Source organism: Athene cunicularia (genome assembly GCF_003259725.1).
Source record: "Athene cunicularia isolate RWA chromosome 2 unlocalized genomic scaffold, athCun1 chr2_part1, whole genome shotgun sequence".
Classification (NCBI taxonomy): domain Eukaryota; kingdom Metazoa; phylum Chordata; class Aves; order Strigiformes; family Strigidae; genus Athene; species Athene cunicularia.
The window spans coordinates 14,770,425-14,786,904 of NW_020799095.1; the positions used below are offsets into that span (position 1 = coordinate 14,770,425).

Sequence of the window (16,480 nt, forward strand, 5' to 3'; positions counted from 1 at the left end):
GTTTTGCACTTAGGAATGGAGAGAAGTGAAAGTGTCTTGAATGTGGGCTGTCACATGATAAGAAGTTAGAACCATGTGAGGCTGCTTGTGACCTCTCTTTGGGGTGCATTGTTAGGAACAGTGAGAAGACAGTATTAGCCAAGGCATAGAGGGACTGTGCTTTGCTTCCTTCCACAGGTTTGCTCCTGAGGTATTGCTTGTGCTAGCAGTGGCTCACAGGAATAATAGTGAACAATTCTGCTGTATGCTGACTGTGAATGTGCATTGTCACATACCACTGTGCCACCTGTAAAGTTTACTTTCTGTTCCTTGTAAAGGGAACTGAGAAATTGACCTGTTTATGTGTTTCTGTATTTTAGTATTCAATCAGTAAGAATGTCCATTTATGAATCTAATTTTTTGATGTCACTAACCCAAAAAGGGATCCTATCCAGGGGGTAAGGAAAGTGTTAGATCTTAAGATTGTCTGTATAATGCTTTTTAATTACCACCTTCATACCATAAAAGAATTCTGTCACTGTTGGACAGGACATCTGTGGCATCTTTATTGCATATACTTACTACTTCGGGATTAGATCATAATAACTTCATTAATTCATTCTTTGGCAGCTTTGAAGGTAAGGTGTCTCACTTTCTTGCCTTCTCATTTTTGATAAATGTTTTAGTTGCAGCACTTTTTCTGACAGAACTACACTGAGAAATAAAGGTAAAATGATGCCTTCTCATAAACATTTGTAGAAATACTCTGTTACTCTTTGCAAACAAAATTGAAACAAAAACCATTTTATTGCAAAATAAAGTATAAAAGAATATAATTTTACTTTGGTCGTTCCATTTATTGATCCTTGAATTTGTGGCCTTGTTCCCATGACCCATATTAAACAATAGATTTGCATGCTATCAGTATTGCTGTGTGGGTATTCTTAACTTGAAAACAGAAACTGGCCACATTTTTCTGAAGAGAGGGAGTAGGAGTTCAAATTCTGGAGAGTGACAAGAAAATTTGCTCTAAGCAAAAAAAGCAGGTTGCTTTGCCAAGAAAAACTTTTTTCTTTAGTAAATCCATCACCCATGCTCTAGCAGACTTGCTTAAAAAAACAAAACAGTACTTTTGGGAAGTGCTTTGTTAACTTCTAACAGCCTTTTCCACTACTCTTTGGCTTTCTGTCAAGCGTTCTTGCCAAGTTGAAGTGATGTGGTGTGTTTGGCAGTGACATACTTCTTTTAGGTGCCAGTGGTGAACTATTGCTTGCTAGTCATTTTCAATATTCTGTGAAAGCCTTATCACTGTTAAATACACTTAGAGGTGTTACAGAAGGCAATATCCCATAATACCTTTTGCAGGATTTTCTTTTCAGGTCTTTAGTTTTGAGGGATTTTTTTTTTTTTTTTTCAGAGGGTTTGGAGGTGGTAGTGTGATGGGTTTTTTGTTTTGTTTTTGAACCAGTTTCCTAGGGAAACGAGAGTTAAAAAAGGCTCAGTCTGTCTGTCTCATTCCTCCAAATAATTATAACCGCACAATTTCAAACCAATTTGCTAGAAATTTTTAAAGACAATTAGGCTGCTCCTAATTTTGTGGAAGCTGGCAGTTGAGTAGGGGACAGACACCCATATTGATCAGGAAAAAGTGAGGAGAACCAAGCCATGACTGGCTTGGTTTCTCACCACACTCTTCTTGGTGACAACAGCTCACTGGCCAGCGAGCCAGTGCATTACTCCAACATAGCCACAGAATCACTGTTTCTCATCAGTTTGAGGAATCCTAGGGGTGGGAAGAAAAGAGAAGGGAAATTCAAGGCTGTGGCAGCAGTGAGGTTGGAGAACAAAAGCCTCATCAGTGGGAATCATTCTTCATTAACTATGCTAATGGAAAAAACCTTGAGTAGGAATTTGTATAATAGCACTATATACAGTGATAAAGGTAGCAAAAAGTCAGGAAAAATTGTCTTATCTAGTACTGATTTTAATCAGATATTTAACCACCTTTGAGTACCAATAGAGTCAGCAAGTCCAATAACGTATTGATTTTGGAGTAGGTCCTCTTTGGTATACCTGTATCTTTCTTTTACCTCATTTCTAAAGGATGCAATTGCCTAATTCATTGCAAAGCAACTGATCCATTTGATGGTTCTAGCTTTATGTCTCCCAGAATTAATTTTAGTTTATGTGGTCATTCTGGAAATTGTAGATGGGGTAATACATGGCTCTTCCACATGCTGAAATAATCAAGGACCATCGGGGAAATTGCTTGATTGGAATTACTGCCACCCTATATTTTCACAAGGAATCATCTAGGTTGGAAAAGACCAAGATAGAAGATAATCCAGTCCAATCATTAACCTAACACTGACAGTTCCAAACTACACCTTATCTGTCAGTGCTATGTCGACCCTACTCTTGAACATCTCCAGGGATGGGGACTCCACCACCTCCCTGGGCAGCCCATTCCAACACCTAACAACCACTTCTGTAAAGAAATGCTTCCTAATATCTAGTCTAAACCTTACCTGGTGCAACTTAAGATCTTCCTCTTCGGGCCTGTTTTATCAGAAAACCTTTAGTTAGTGCTGTCTGAGATCTCTTAAGTACAGCTCAGGGGTGACAGTCTTATGGGGGTGATAGGAGGTCTGGTGTGAGGGGAAAATTTAAATCCTGCTTGTGTACAGTCACAGACTCTTCGCATGAAATTCACATACCATAACAGAGGTATTCTTACAGTTTGTGGTGATGGGAATATATTCCCCTTGTTGATACAGCTGAACAAAAAGTAGAAGCATGGGGCAGGAGAGCCTAGAGGAATGGTTAAGTGCTTTCTGGAGAATGTTTTGCATTTGGTTTGCCATTGCAGTTCCCCAAGCAAGCCTAATGATTGGAAATTAAAAGACATATAGTTTTACTTTTTATTTCTTTTTAAAATTTGGAGTTTTCATGGAAAGTTCAATGGAGTTAGATGCATCAGTTTTGTTTCTGTTTATAATCAAACAATGTTGTGTGTTCTGGGCCTGGTATAGGGGCCCATGGAATTGTTTGTCTTAGGATCACTAGAGGGTAATGTGTTTAAAAAAAATCCAAATGCATTATATCTCACTTTTCTCTGAATTTAGTCTACCTGACTGTGAATATCTCCTGTTTATACTGAATTTCATCATGTAGCATTCTCTTACGCAACTTTCTTTTTTAAATATAAGCAAACCTGAGGCCAAAATCTAATTGAGAATATACCTTCAAGTAACACTGCTTGCTTGGTTATGCAATGCACATTACATTTTTGGCTCCTTTAACATTTATTTAGTTTTGCCAGTAGAGCTGAAAACAATTTAACAGACATTTATGAAAAATTATAGGGTTTCCCAAGTAGGGGAATTTGATTTAAAAGAGAATCAAAAGAACACTGAAAAGTTACACTCTGTGTTATCTTCCAAATGAAAAGCATGCATAATTTGGAAATTTCTTCTATCTAAAAGTGAAAATATTTCAGGCCAGGAAAAAGATAAAAATATGAAAGTCACTATGATATTTATTCTAATTTAAAATATTAAATGTTTAGTTGTACCTCTGCCTTTTGAAGAAAAGGAATGCTACTGGTTGATGCAGTCAAGAAATGAGAACATCTGAAATAGGGTAATATATGGACTTTAGTGACAGGATTGGAAAAAAATCCATCTCTAGCTTGTAAAAAAAAAAAAAATCAAATAAATTGGCACATGGTGTCATCCAAAATAAGATTTTACAAGAAAGGCTGAAAACACCTATTACAATAGAAGGGGAAAATGCATAGGAAACACTGGAAATTTAAAGTGAAAAGAAACAGAAACCAGCAGGTAACATCTGAATAAAGCCTTCAAGCATTTATAAAGCTATCTGTCCTTTTCTGTATATATATAATGCAAAGTGTTATGTATAAAATATATACTGGCATGACCTGCCAAGAGGATTTTGGTTTCCCTGGAGACCATCAGTTCTCTGTTGCACAGGTTGGCTTGGGGAATAAGAGATATCTTGATAAATCCAAATCTTTCTTGCCGAGGTTATTGGATATGTCAGTGAATTTAGATCTTTCTGTTTGAAGGCTGAATTTGTAAAATATAAACTTGTAAATGTTCTCTCTGATTTCCAGTTACTTCTCCTGGCGTGTACTTACGATATGCATCAAATATTTTGTGAATTGGGGGGAAAAAAAGCCCTTTATTGTAATACTTTGATGGCAGTTTTATCTTCTTGTTTCTCTGAGTTGTGCCAAGTCTTTGATTTTAATCACAATTTTCAGTGTTTCATGAAAAACGTATCATAGTGTATGTATTCAGCCAGTTACTACTGTTGACTTCTTTCTTCTCCTTTTTCCTTAAAAGTTTTGAAATCCTCTTGACACTTTTCAGTTTGGAAACTAGACTACAATCAGAGTTATACTTATTAACTTCTTGTGAATATGGAAAAAATTTCACGATATAATGCATGCAGCGTACTTTGTTCATCTGTGCTTGATTAAGAATAAAACCAGTAATCTCAAGGTTGTTCTCCATTGGTTTGGATGGAAGTATGTAGGTTGATATACAAACCTATCTGCTTTTTAACTCCTTGAAGAGTCATCACATGCAGCATTTTATTGACAATAGGATACAGTGATTTGCAAAGCTTAGAAATGCTACAAATTCCATTTCAAAGGAGATTTTTCTCATCTAGTGAAGTATACCATAAAATGAATAAATTTGTATAATTTGGAACTTACTAAAGTAAGCAATTTTTTTGTACTCTTCTGAGGATATTGTTTGTGCTTTTTACAGTTCTTTTACTGTGGTCCAAGTTTGCTTACTGTAAAATTTGCAAAGAATTCAGTGCTACTTCTTTGTGATATTCTGCAGTTCTAAAATATGAAACGAAAATTTGTCAGAAACATGGAAAGAATGTCAAGGTGAAGCATAAAACGTAAGAGGAGCAGAGGAAAGGGAAAAGGAGGGGTTTATGCCAGGAAGACAAGACACATATATATTAAAAAGTATGAGAATGACAAGAATCTTTAGGCTGAAGGGTTAGCTGTGAAGCACACTAGTGTACATTAGTGTTACTGTTTTAAGAAAAATGGTGAGCTCATGAACTAGAGAGGCATCAAATCAAAAAAGATGCATCAGCCCTCCAAATCTTCATGATGCCACCAACTTCTGAGATACCAGAATCTCTCTTCAGTAAGTTGTGCTTCATTTTTCTCCTTGGGTAGTTCCTCCTTCCCTCCCTTTTAAAGTTTGATTACTGGCTGCTTGCTGTAAGGGGACGTAACTTGCTGCACCACTGGTGGAAGTGATTGGAAGGCCATTTCACTACTTAAGCTGTTAAAATGAACAGCATTCAGTGTTTGACTTTGGCAGCTGAAGTATTGCCATTGGGAGATTAACTTGGTGTGTAAAGGCTTTAGGGCAGGGAACCAGTACTTTTTTTGGGTGTTGGAAATAGATGTGAATTAATATGTTGGCTCTTCTGAACTAATTCCTGTAGTTCAGAATTAACCCTATCCCTCCTCTGTAATTCATCGTAATACTTGCCTTTTGGAGTTTATACAGATAACAGGTCTGCATGAATAAAATATTGCAACTTTGAACACTTTCTCTTTTGGTTAGACATAATTGGAGTTTTCTTGGATTTGTGAAATGTAAATTATCTGTCTTTGTTGTTGCTGTGTTTGGTCTGCATCAATTTAGGAAGAAGAACCAAGCAGGAGGGAGGGCCAAATAAAAAAATGCATTTACAAAAGCTGCTGAAGTACAGAAGGGATAGGATTTAGTACTTTTTTCTGTGCACAGTTTAAATGAGAAGTCACTCCCCTTTTCCATCATCTTTAATTTTGCTTTTTGCACAGTCATTAACCCTTCTTGCATCTAGGTGGTCTTAATTTTGCCTATTTTGCATAATTTTGCCCATTTTGCATATTTTTCCCCACAAGCTAATATATATAAACCGTGAGTCATTTAAGAAGTCCTTGTCAATTTATTTAGGCAACTAAGCTTCTGTTTAATGGTTGTTTTTTTCACATAGTGGAGGTGATAGCCTGGGTATACCATCCCATGTATAATCACCTCATGTTTGTGGCAAACATACCCAGTTCTTAAGATACTTATCTTGTGCTTGCAAGATACAGAAATGAAGCTTTGACTGGACAACAAACAAGATAACATAAAAATGTGATGAGATCAGACAACACAATTGATTAGACAAAGTTCTCTAATCTTACTGTATCTGTCAGTACTTTTTTGATTTGATTAATGCATACATTTACTATTTTCGAAAGGAAAGAAAGGGATGTTGGTGTATACACATCTCTATATACATACATACTTTCAAAGGGTATATATGCAGTTTCACAGTCTTTCTGTGGTTTTTCCCCTCTCTACCTCTTAAGATACAGTGCTTTGCTTTTGAATATTTTTGTTTTATTACTACATTTTTGCTAAAAGCAAACACGAAGAGCTTCTTGAACAGTCATCCTTCATTTAAAGTCCTGATTTCTCTTGCATATTCATTCTTACTTTCTTTGATGGGGACTTTTTTTTGTATTTGCCTTGAAGATTGAAAGAAAAAACACTGAGAGGGTCATTTAACATAACCAAAAAAGCAACATGCTATATTAACATTCAGTGTCTGGCCTCTGCCGATGGCCTGGAACAGTAATGCACTCGGACCATTGTCTTCAAAATTAAGGAACTGCTGTACACACCTTATGGAAGCTCCAGCTCTTTAGAAATGAAAAGAGGCTGTAGTACAACTTGTATAGTAGTTACTCCAAAAGCTTGAGCTTTTAACTCATTAAATTCTGGTATCACTGTGTTTCAGGTAATTAAAGCTGTGCAATAGTGTCAGAAGCACTATAGATTTTCTGCTAAATTAGTCATACTGCTTTAGCATTTGTTTGGTAGGTTTTAGTTCAGAAACAATTATTTGGATTTCTTCACAAAACCCACCAGAAATCTGTTTAGTGTTTGTGTTCTTTAAATTGCATTATTAGTAGGCTTGCCTTTATTTTCATTGGAAGTACTCTGATTCTGATAGGTTGCTTGTTGTCATTGACATGAAACTATTTGTGGGTTGAATGAGGAAAGAAAAGTTCTAAGTGAGAGTAACATGACTGCATTGTTTTGCAATGCAATTTGTGCTGCATAAAAGAGAATTCCTTAGTGTTTGTAACAAAGAATGACAATTTTCAGTAGATGCATTAATTTTTTTTTGTTTGAGATTGACACTGATTGGAAACAACCATGTTCTCACAAGGTCAGTGAAAAAGTGTTTCAGTAATACTTAAGTAACAGTTTGCTTTCTGCTCTCTGGAGTAATGAATTGGTCTTACCAAGCTTTGATAGTTGGAAAGGATGATCGTCTGGATTCCTTCAGCTATTCCAAACCAATGGCTAAGTAAGTCAGTGAAAAGTGCCTTAAAAACTTTCTTATTTATAGGACAGAGAGGGGATCTTTTCCAGTTTGTGTTGCATCATTAGATGAAAAACAACACTTCACAACAGATTTTTACCCTGGTCCTTCCTCCAGGTGAATTCTGAAGTTCACCCATCTCTCAGCAAGGGGTTGCACAGATAAACCTCAGGTCTCAGGGCCTGCACAGATAAACGTGAGGACTTTGGCAAACCAGAAAGCGGTCTGACAGGATGGTCCTTCATTTAGCAGTCAGTGTTCAGCTTGCAGAAACTAGCTGCTTGTAGTGGCACTGGTTTGTTTATGTGTCCTAACTGTTGTGAGTGTGCACCTTCTGTCACTGCAATTGTACCTTCCAACAAGAAATCACAGTTCCAGTAATACAGGTAATTAAAAAAATTCAAGTGGAGTGGACACTCACAGAACCACTGAAAAAATGCTCTTGTTTAACCACTTGGATCGTGTAAAACATTAATAGATTACTTTTATTTAAACTTCTGAACATTGTCCAAATGAAAAACTTTGCTCCATTTGACATGTTTCTATGAAATAATTTAATTTAAGTGAAACTGCATCTCCTGACAGTGAACTATCTAGGTTGTTTTTTTTTTTTTACTAGTCCTAATGGAAAGACAGTGTTTTGCTGTACTAGAACTTAGTCTGCTGTAGATTTTATTTCTTTAAATTAAATTAAAGTTGCTGGAAAGGAATTAATATTAAATTAAGAAACAGCTGTCCTGTGTGCTTGCTTTGGTATTCTACAAAATGATCAGGGCTGTTATAAACAATCATAAACATCCTTGGGAACTTCCCTGTGTGAAAGCATGAGACGTATTGTGGACTCAGGACAGATTTATGTATCTGCACATGCATGTGCTTGGTGATACACTCTCTTCCCACATTATTGTCTCCATTTGTCGTTGCTATTTAGATTTCTGCCAGCAGACATGCAATTACGCCACCTTGGTGGGATGCGTGAGCATAACAGAGCAAGCTAATGCCATTTTCCATGAGGCAGTCACTAAAGGCAGGAGGTAAATAGCCAGATCTATTATAAAGCCCTGCAGGACGTCAGTGGATGGTGTTGGGGTAATGACTGTATTACCATATGACCATAATTTTGCTTGTACCTTGTTTTCATGTTACATGCTCATCGCTAGATCTGTTAAGGACTGTAAATGCTAATGCCTGGCCACTGTTCAGATTCTTTCAGGTCGTCTCCTACACACTCTGCAGAGTGCAGGGGGGAGATTCGGGTGCTTTAGAAGGACAGCGGCAAAACATTCATGTTGGGTAAGGGGCTGCATGGAAATAGCGAGCAGGAGTGAGAGGCACAACCCTGCTCAGGAGTGACTATCTGCCTTTTAGCCTGCAGTGGGGAGAGGGATGACTGCACTTGTAGCCCTTCTGTTGGCCACCTCCCTCTTCTGAGAAGGGCTTCATAAGCCCTGAGCTCTCCTGGGGAGGACATACAAGGATATCGTATTTTCCATGAGTCACCTGGAGCAGCTGTAGCTTTGCAGAGGGGCCTGCAAGTTTTGTGATGCTTGAAGGAGGATGTACAAGGAGGAGCATGAGTGGCTCCGTATGGCTCCGTAGCTCACTGGCTCTGGTTGTCTCAAATGGGAATGGTTCACAGAAACAATCATGGGCTTGGAAGTGGCCTCGTCCTGTGCTTTGAAAAAGAAAACAGTTATGACTGTTTTTCTTGAAAGGTCTGAGCCTGCTGATGAGTGTTAGGCCTGATCAAATGACACAGTGGGATCAAGTGCACTCTCAGCAAGTTTGCAGATGATGCCAAGCTTAGTGGTGCTGTTGACACACCTGAGGGAAGGGATGCCATCCAGAGGGACCTGGACAAGCTCAAGACATAGGCCCATGTGAACCTCATGAAGTTCAGCAAGGCCAAATGTAAGGTCCTGCACTCAGGTCAGGGCAACCCCCGGTATCAATACAATCTGGGGGATGAAGGGATTGAGAGCAGCCCTGTGGAGAAGGACTTGGAGGTACTGGTGGATGAAAAACTGAACATAAGTGAACAGCATGTGTTTGCTGCCCAGAAAGCCAACCATATCCTGGGCTGCATGAGAAGTGTGGCCAACAGGTTGAGGGAGGTGATTCTCCCCCTCTACTCAGCTCTCATGAGACCCCACCTGGAGTGCTGTGTCCAGCTCTCTGCCCCCCAGCATTAGGATTAGGAAGACATGGACCTGCTCAAGTGAGTACAGAGGAGGGCACAAAAATGATCAGAGGGCTGCGATACCTCTCCTATGAGGTCAGGCTCAGAGAGTTGGGGTTGTTCAGCCTAGAGAAGAGAAGGCTCCAGGGAGACCTTATAGCGGCCTTCCAGTACTTAAAGGGGACTTATAATGAAAGATGGAGACAAACTTTTTAGGACAGCCTGTTGCAATAGGACAAGGAGTAATAATTTTATACTGAGAGAGGGTAGATTCAGACTAGATATAAGAAGAAATTTTTTATGATGAGGTTGCCCAGAGAAGTGGTAGATATTCCATTCCTGGAAACATTCAAAGTCAAGTTGTACGGGGCTCTGAGTAACCTGATCCAATTGAAGATGTCCCTGCTCCTTGTAGAGGGTTGGACTGGACCTTTAAATTTCCCTTCCAATCCAAACTATTCTGTGATTCTGTGAAACAGTATTGTGCTTGCAGCTACTAGGGAACCAAATTGCTGCAGCACGTAATCATGTGGGTCCATTGAGTTAGCCAGTCTTCCTTTTTTTGTTTCAAACCCCATTACGTACCACATTTTGGGTGTGTATTGGTGCGAAGTGCTTTCTTCCGTACTCAGGATAGACAGTGGGTATGATCTGTGTACCCACCAATTTGATCTTAGGTTATTTTAATGCAAAGGAAAAAAGGCTTATTTAATATTTTGTAATAAATTGAGTAACAGTACTTTGAAAATGCAGGTGAACATGAAAACATTAAAAGGGAACAGAAACTAGTTAAAAGGAATCCAGTATTTTTGTGGAACATTTTCATGTGATGTGAACTGTTGTTAAGGGCTCCGTCAGGCTTTAACAGCTGTGACTGGAATAAGAACATAAAAGCTTAATCAGGAAAACATGTTAAAAAATGAAGACCAAAAAATCCCAACACTTAATTTGTTTTGCTGGAGTAAGCAAACTAAGTAAACACCTAACACAGGATAATAGAAATTTAGAGTAAAACCGTATGCTTGTCCTTTAAAATAAATTATTAAGGGTAAGCACCAAGAAACTAAGACCTAAATATGACCCTGAATTTGAACATTTCAGTAAAGAGATATTAAGTAAATGCCATTTTGGCATTTAACATTTTCCTGGAGCATAGCTATCATTCAAGTAGAAAGAAATTAAAACCCAATAAGGTTTGTTTTACCTTTGTCATAAACATAACTAGCAGGAAGGAAAAATTGCTGCTTATCAAATAGAATAGAGTTAAAAGCATCTGATTCCGTTGGGTGTATATAATATATAAAGATGTATTGTAGTTGATGATTGTCATTATTAAGCATGGGCTAATAGGGGAATCCATGCTTTATTTTATAAATGTATAATATGTATTAATATAGAAAAATTGGCCTACTTGTTGTGGACAGTTGCTGTAATGGTCTTTTCTCTTAGTATTTGATCAGGATACATCTACCTTTTTAGCATGGACCATACAGCAATTGTCAGAGGTCATATGGGATGTTTCAGTTTGAAGCTGGTCTGTGGGTGTTTGATCTCTGTGGTAGCAGCCCTGGATGATGCATTGGGAGGGAAGGAGGAGCTCCTTAACACAGGAGGAACCAGTTCTCAATACCTGCCTCCCCAACCATATTTCTCAGTGTATTCTTGGTCCCTCAGGATCCCTGTGGCAGACTGCAACACCTTCCTCTGTTTCCCATAAATTGCTTTTTGGAGCTGCAGAGATGACTCCTTTCAGATATACGTGACTCAACCTGTAGGTTTTTATGTCAACTCAATCCTTTTATTGATTTTTTTGTGGCAAGATGGGGACAGTGTGAGTGTTTGGTCAGGTTTTTCCATTAGCAGCAAAGAATGCACAAGTCCCTAGACCCAGGAAAGTCACCTTGCAGATGTCACTTGTGTATCACAAGCTTTCTTTGCTTTTTGAAGGATCTCTAAGCTGTAGTTTCCTGTAAGTATCTGAGCATTGCTGGGAAGTGTTCTCAGCTTCAATTGTCAGTCAGGCAACAAACTAATTTGCCTGGTAATCAGTTCCAAAAGCAGCCAGCACTTCTATTTCCACTTTCAGCCTTAGCAAAATTACACAGCATCTGTCATTTACAAGTTTCTTACACACTCATCTAGATGTATATAGAATAAACAAAGGAATCTTTTGAGGTCAGGTTGTGAAGTGCAACCATAAATAAGGAAACATGGAGCTGAATATAAATCTTAGAGCTAACTGCATTTCAAGAGCAACATGAAGGCTGCTAAAAGAATTCAGCTTTATCTATTGGCAAAACAAAGACACTGGATCTAGACAAGATTTTATTTGGTCTTTCATTTGCTTTTTTACCTTACACAATTCCCTGTTGTACACAATTTTGGTTTTCTGTTTTCTTTTGAATGTGACATGATTAGAATTCCCTTTAACAACTAAAACAAAAGTTTTGATGGATTTTCTTAGTAAGGTTTTCTGGAAATATTAACCTTTTTCCGAGGTAAAGTAACAAAAGACTGGATCAACAACTGGTTTAATAAATTAGGGATTTTCAAGTTGGTTGAACCTACAGGTATGCACCTTAGAGGAATTAGCTGAAGAAAGAATTGAAATCTTACTGAAATTTTAAGACTATTGAAGGATGAATACGACTCTCCAGGAGAGCGTGATAATCCCTTTTCAACCTACTTTTAAAGAGAATTGTATGATTTTTAGCCTAACTTAATGCCCAGAAAGATACAGGAACAAATAACTTACAAAATGTCCATAGGATGATGAGTAGCAGGGATTTCTGGGGAGGAATCTGTATCACATGAACCAGTCTGTCTGTGGGAGGGTAACAAGAATGCACAGCACAGCTCTGTAGACCCAGGAAACTCATGTAGACCTTGTGAGCATTGCTTGTGCAACAGGAGCTGTTGTGGGTTTTTTTTGAAGGATCTCTAGTCCAAGGAGAAACTAGCAGTAGTTCAGCATCAAACCAAAAAGGTATATTGACTGTAAGGCTTAAAATCATTCTGTCCAGAGTCTGTTAAAATTCACCATTTTCATTAATTTTTCCAGCAGTAGACTGCTGAATATGGTTGTTGTGGTTTGCCAGTATGAGAAGTGCTGTTTGCATTGTGGAGGTCAGAATCCAGAATAGCCCTTGAAAACAGAAAGAAAAAACCCTAAAATTCACTAAAGGCAGGCATATTTGGCCACTGTTAGTTGTGGGGAAAAGATTTTCATTTTTTTCCCCAAAATGATGTAAACTGATTTGAGATGTATAATAAGCATGAAAGAGCTTTTCCATTCTCCAGAGCAGTGATGAAGCTTGTGCTGGATCACTGTGGTGAGGTTTAGGTACTATACTTGAAGATGCGGACCAATGGAAGAGAATCAGGAGAGAACCATCAAAAATTATTTAGAAATCCAGAAAACACAAGGGAACAGGAAACATTGAAAGGACTGAGATTATACAGTGTAAAGAAGGTAAGATTAAGGCATGACAGGTATTGGGAACTGTAAAATGCTGATGCAGAAAATAAATATTCTAGTGAGGAAGTAGCAGTCTTGAATTTTAGAGAGAGATATTTAGGCCAGGTGCTAGGAAGAGGTTTTGAACAGTAAGAACAGAGAAGTACTAAAACATGACTTATGTGGCTTGTAGAATCTCCATTACTAAAGGTTTTTAAAAATAGATGAGAAAAACTGTGAGAAATAGCTAAACTAGAACTGATCCTGTATCTAGGTAATAGGATGGACTAGTTGGATTATCCCTCCCAGCTCTATTTTCTATTACTTTTCTAATCATCAAGTGTACATCCCAAGGCTCCAATTACTTGCATTTTCACACCTTCCCCTCATGTTTAACTTTTAGGAGAAAGCAATCAGTTTCCCATGTTAATGACTAGACTTTCTACTGGTTTTACTAAGGCATCCTCAGAAGAATCTTGATACTAGGTTCATATGCAAGGCAAGCATCAGTTTGCATAGATGATTGTTAAAAATTGGAGCACTATTACAAGGATTAATATTACTAAATAGTGTTTAGTCATTCCATTTTATTCAAATAAAACTGTCATTTAGAAAGGTATTCTGGCGTTCATACTCTTTCAATTAATTAAATTGTTTGCAGCATAGTCTGAAATTCTTGGAATCTCTGAGGCACAGAAGGGGAAAAGTAGTTCTAACATCTGGGTTTTACCATTTTGATCCCCAGTAGGGTCCAGTAAGTAACAGTCAGTTTTATTATTTATTATGCATTATTCATTGTGCCATCTCTTTTTATGACTGAAGTGATTTATATGCTGTTGTAGAAGGTAGAGCCCTATTGCCTGTCAATGTGCACGTTGCTTGGATTTCTCATTTTATTTGCAAAAATAATAAAAATTTGTATCTTACAGTTCTTGGTCAAAAAGTTGCATTATTCTCTTCTGGAACATGGTCTTATATGAAGAAAAAGCATACTAAGCACAACTATTCTATTATTATTTAAATTATTCCTCTGTATTATTGGTTTTGAATATTTATTAGTTTTTAGATAACCTCTTTCATTATTCATAAAGGGTAGCCACACAGTGATGAAAAAAGCAGTACAATGAAACCTTATTTTGCATAGCTGGCGTCTTTCATACAAACTGTTCTCCGGTGCTTTTTTTTTAATGAAGGCCTGCAAGGTGTTGGGAACCTCTGTGTTTCTTGCAATATCCCCTCCTTGGTTTCAGTGGGAGGGGAAACCATTCGGCACCTTACCACTGTATATGCTCTAGCATGGTTAGGGATGAAATAATAAATATCTCCCAAGAGAGATGGAAATGAAGAGGCAAAGGTTGGGAAAGAAAGATGTCTTTTCACATAAGATGAAAAACATATGAAGAATTACTGATGTAGAGAGAAAGAGAATGGAAGGTTATTTTAGGTGATTTATAGGATTTTCTTTTGAAGTCCACAGGACTCTATGGAAATAAGGGTAACTGCTGTACTGACTGCAGTATCTTGTGTGCATGTCCTGGCAGGAGTCGGCATCAAATGCGTCGCATGGACACATAAAACCCCACAGTAAGCAGATTGGGGAAGGATTATTTTCATGCACTAGGTCTCATCCTCATCTCTAGTATATATGGGTTTGCTTATACACTGAGGTATAAGATTTACTGTCTATAAAAGGTTTCTCATCAGTTCAAGTATGCATTGCTTTTAGCATTCTTATTATTAATATACCTACAAAGTACTCTTTAGACATACTGGTAGATATTTGGTCTCAACAGTTTTGCATCAGTGATCTCTTAGTCTGGTAATACAGCTTTTGTGTAGACAGGTGCTGCTGTTTATTGCTTTTGAATTTGTCATGTTCTAACTTCATTGACTGTCCACTTTCTCTTGCTTTATATTTTTGATGCATGACTCGCTCTCCTCAACTTGCATTACTGTGACAACTGCTAAAACTTAGAATCTTTTGACTGACTGCCTTGTTTTTATTAAATCCTATGCTTCATCTCTGCCAGACTGTGTACTGAAATTGGCATTTTAATGTATCTGACTTCTTGTTTAATTGCACCAGTCTCTTGTGTGATCCAAGTCCTTCACCAAGACAGCCTGGTTAAAATCTGAAATTAAAAATGGGCCTCAAAAAAGGTCAATTTTTGTGTTAATATTGTAGATCAGTCTGAAGCTTGCTTGACTCTGAAGAGCCTGGATTTTAAAAAACATGATAGTCTGGTGTAGGATTATTGACCAATTTCTCTTTGTTTCCAGCTGAGCTGCCAGGATCATCTGCAATCAAGCTCTCCTCCTTGCGTGATCTTCCAGCTCAGCTGCAAGAATTGTACCAGCAGGGCTTCGTCTTGGCTGCTGTCCACCCTTTCGTGCAACCAACTGATGACAAAGAGAAAACTCCCCAGGAACAAATCTTCAGGGCTGTGCTTATCAAGAAAACAGAAAGGTAAAGCACTTCCAGTGAACTGGGATAAAAATAGACAATGTGATTTCCTGCTGAGTTTTGACCTACATCAGGAAATTATAGCAGAGTTTACTGTGCAAGACTTGATTTTTTTTTTATTTTTTTTTTTTTTAGTGGGCTTGAATAGGCTTAACATGTTCTTCATGTTTACAATTCATCTGCAGTTTGGCAGACGACTCAGGGAATAACAAGTTGAAATATGCTCTGTATTTTGGGATGTGTTGTCATGAGAGGCAAACAAACAAGCCCTATGCCTGACAGTTTGTGAGGATGATCCCATTGGTACCCTTTAAAAATTTATTAGATTAAATTAAGACAGAAGAAATGTTTGCTTAGAAAAGGCATATTAGATGGCTACAGTTAATGCAATTAATTTGAGAACTGCAGTACTGATACATACTTAAGTTTATGTGTAAACTTTAGGCCCTTCTTTCCTCTAAACAATACAGATTCTTTTAATTTTTCACTCAGTGCAAACTCCTTAAAAAAAAATTACTCTCCTGCTTTGTTCAGTCTCTTAAAATGCATTAAGAACATTCTACATAATCAATCAAAGTCTGAAGATGAATAAACAAACAGTAATACTGTTCTTTCTTGTTTTAATCCGATCTAAAAAAAGTCAATAGCATGTGCTGCTAAAGAGCCCTGAAGAAAATTAGAATGTGAATATTTATAAACACACATTTATGATTTTTAGTTAGTGATTTAAAACACAATTTAATGTTATCCAACCACCCACAACTCTGAAGCTATGTGTGTTGTTGCAGCGATTCTGTACAACTTTCCTACCTTAGCTGCATTCCTCAGTCCACCCCTTCTTACAGTGACCTATGCTGAAGGTTGGGGGATAATTAAACCTCTATTTGCCAATCCTAGTCCCACTCTTTGTGCTGATGCTTGAAGGAAAGGATATAACTGGTTTAGACACCTCTTTAAAACTAAAGTAGAA

General features: G+C 37.7%; 1 protein-coding gene across 1 annotated transcript in view; it reads left to right on the forward strand.

Moving 5' to 3' along the window:
- The window catches only part of RFTN1 (raftlin, lipid raft linker 1), a 101,827-nt gene that overhangs the window by 24,403 nt on the left and 60,944 nt on the right, over positions 1 to 16,480 (forward strand). The window contains exon 3 of the mRNA XM_026841740.1: positions 15,327 to 15,513. Within this exon, the coding sequence (XP_026697541.1) occupies positions 15,327 to 15,513 (187 nt within the window). The remainder of the gene's footprint in view (positions 1 to 15,326; positions 15,514 to 16,480) is intronic.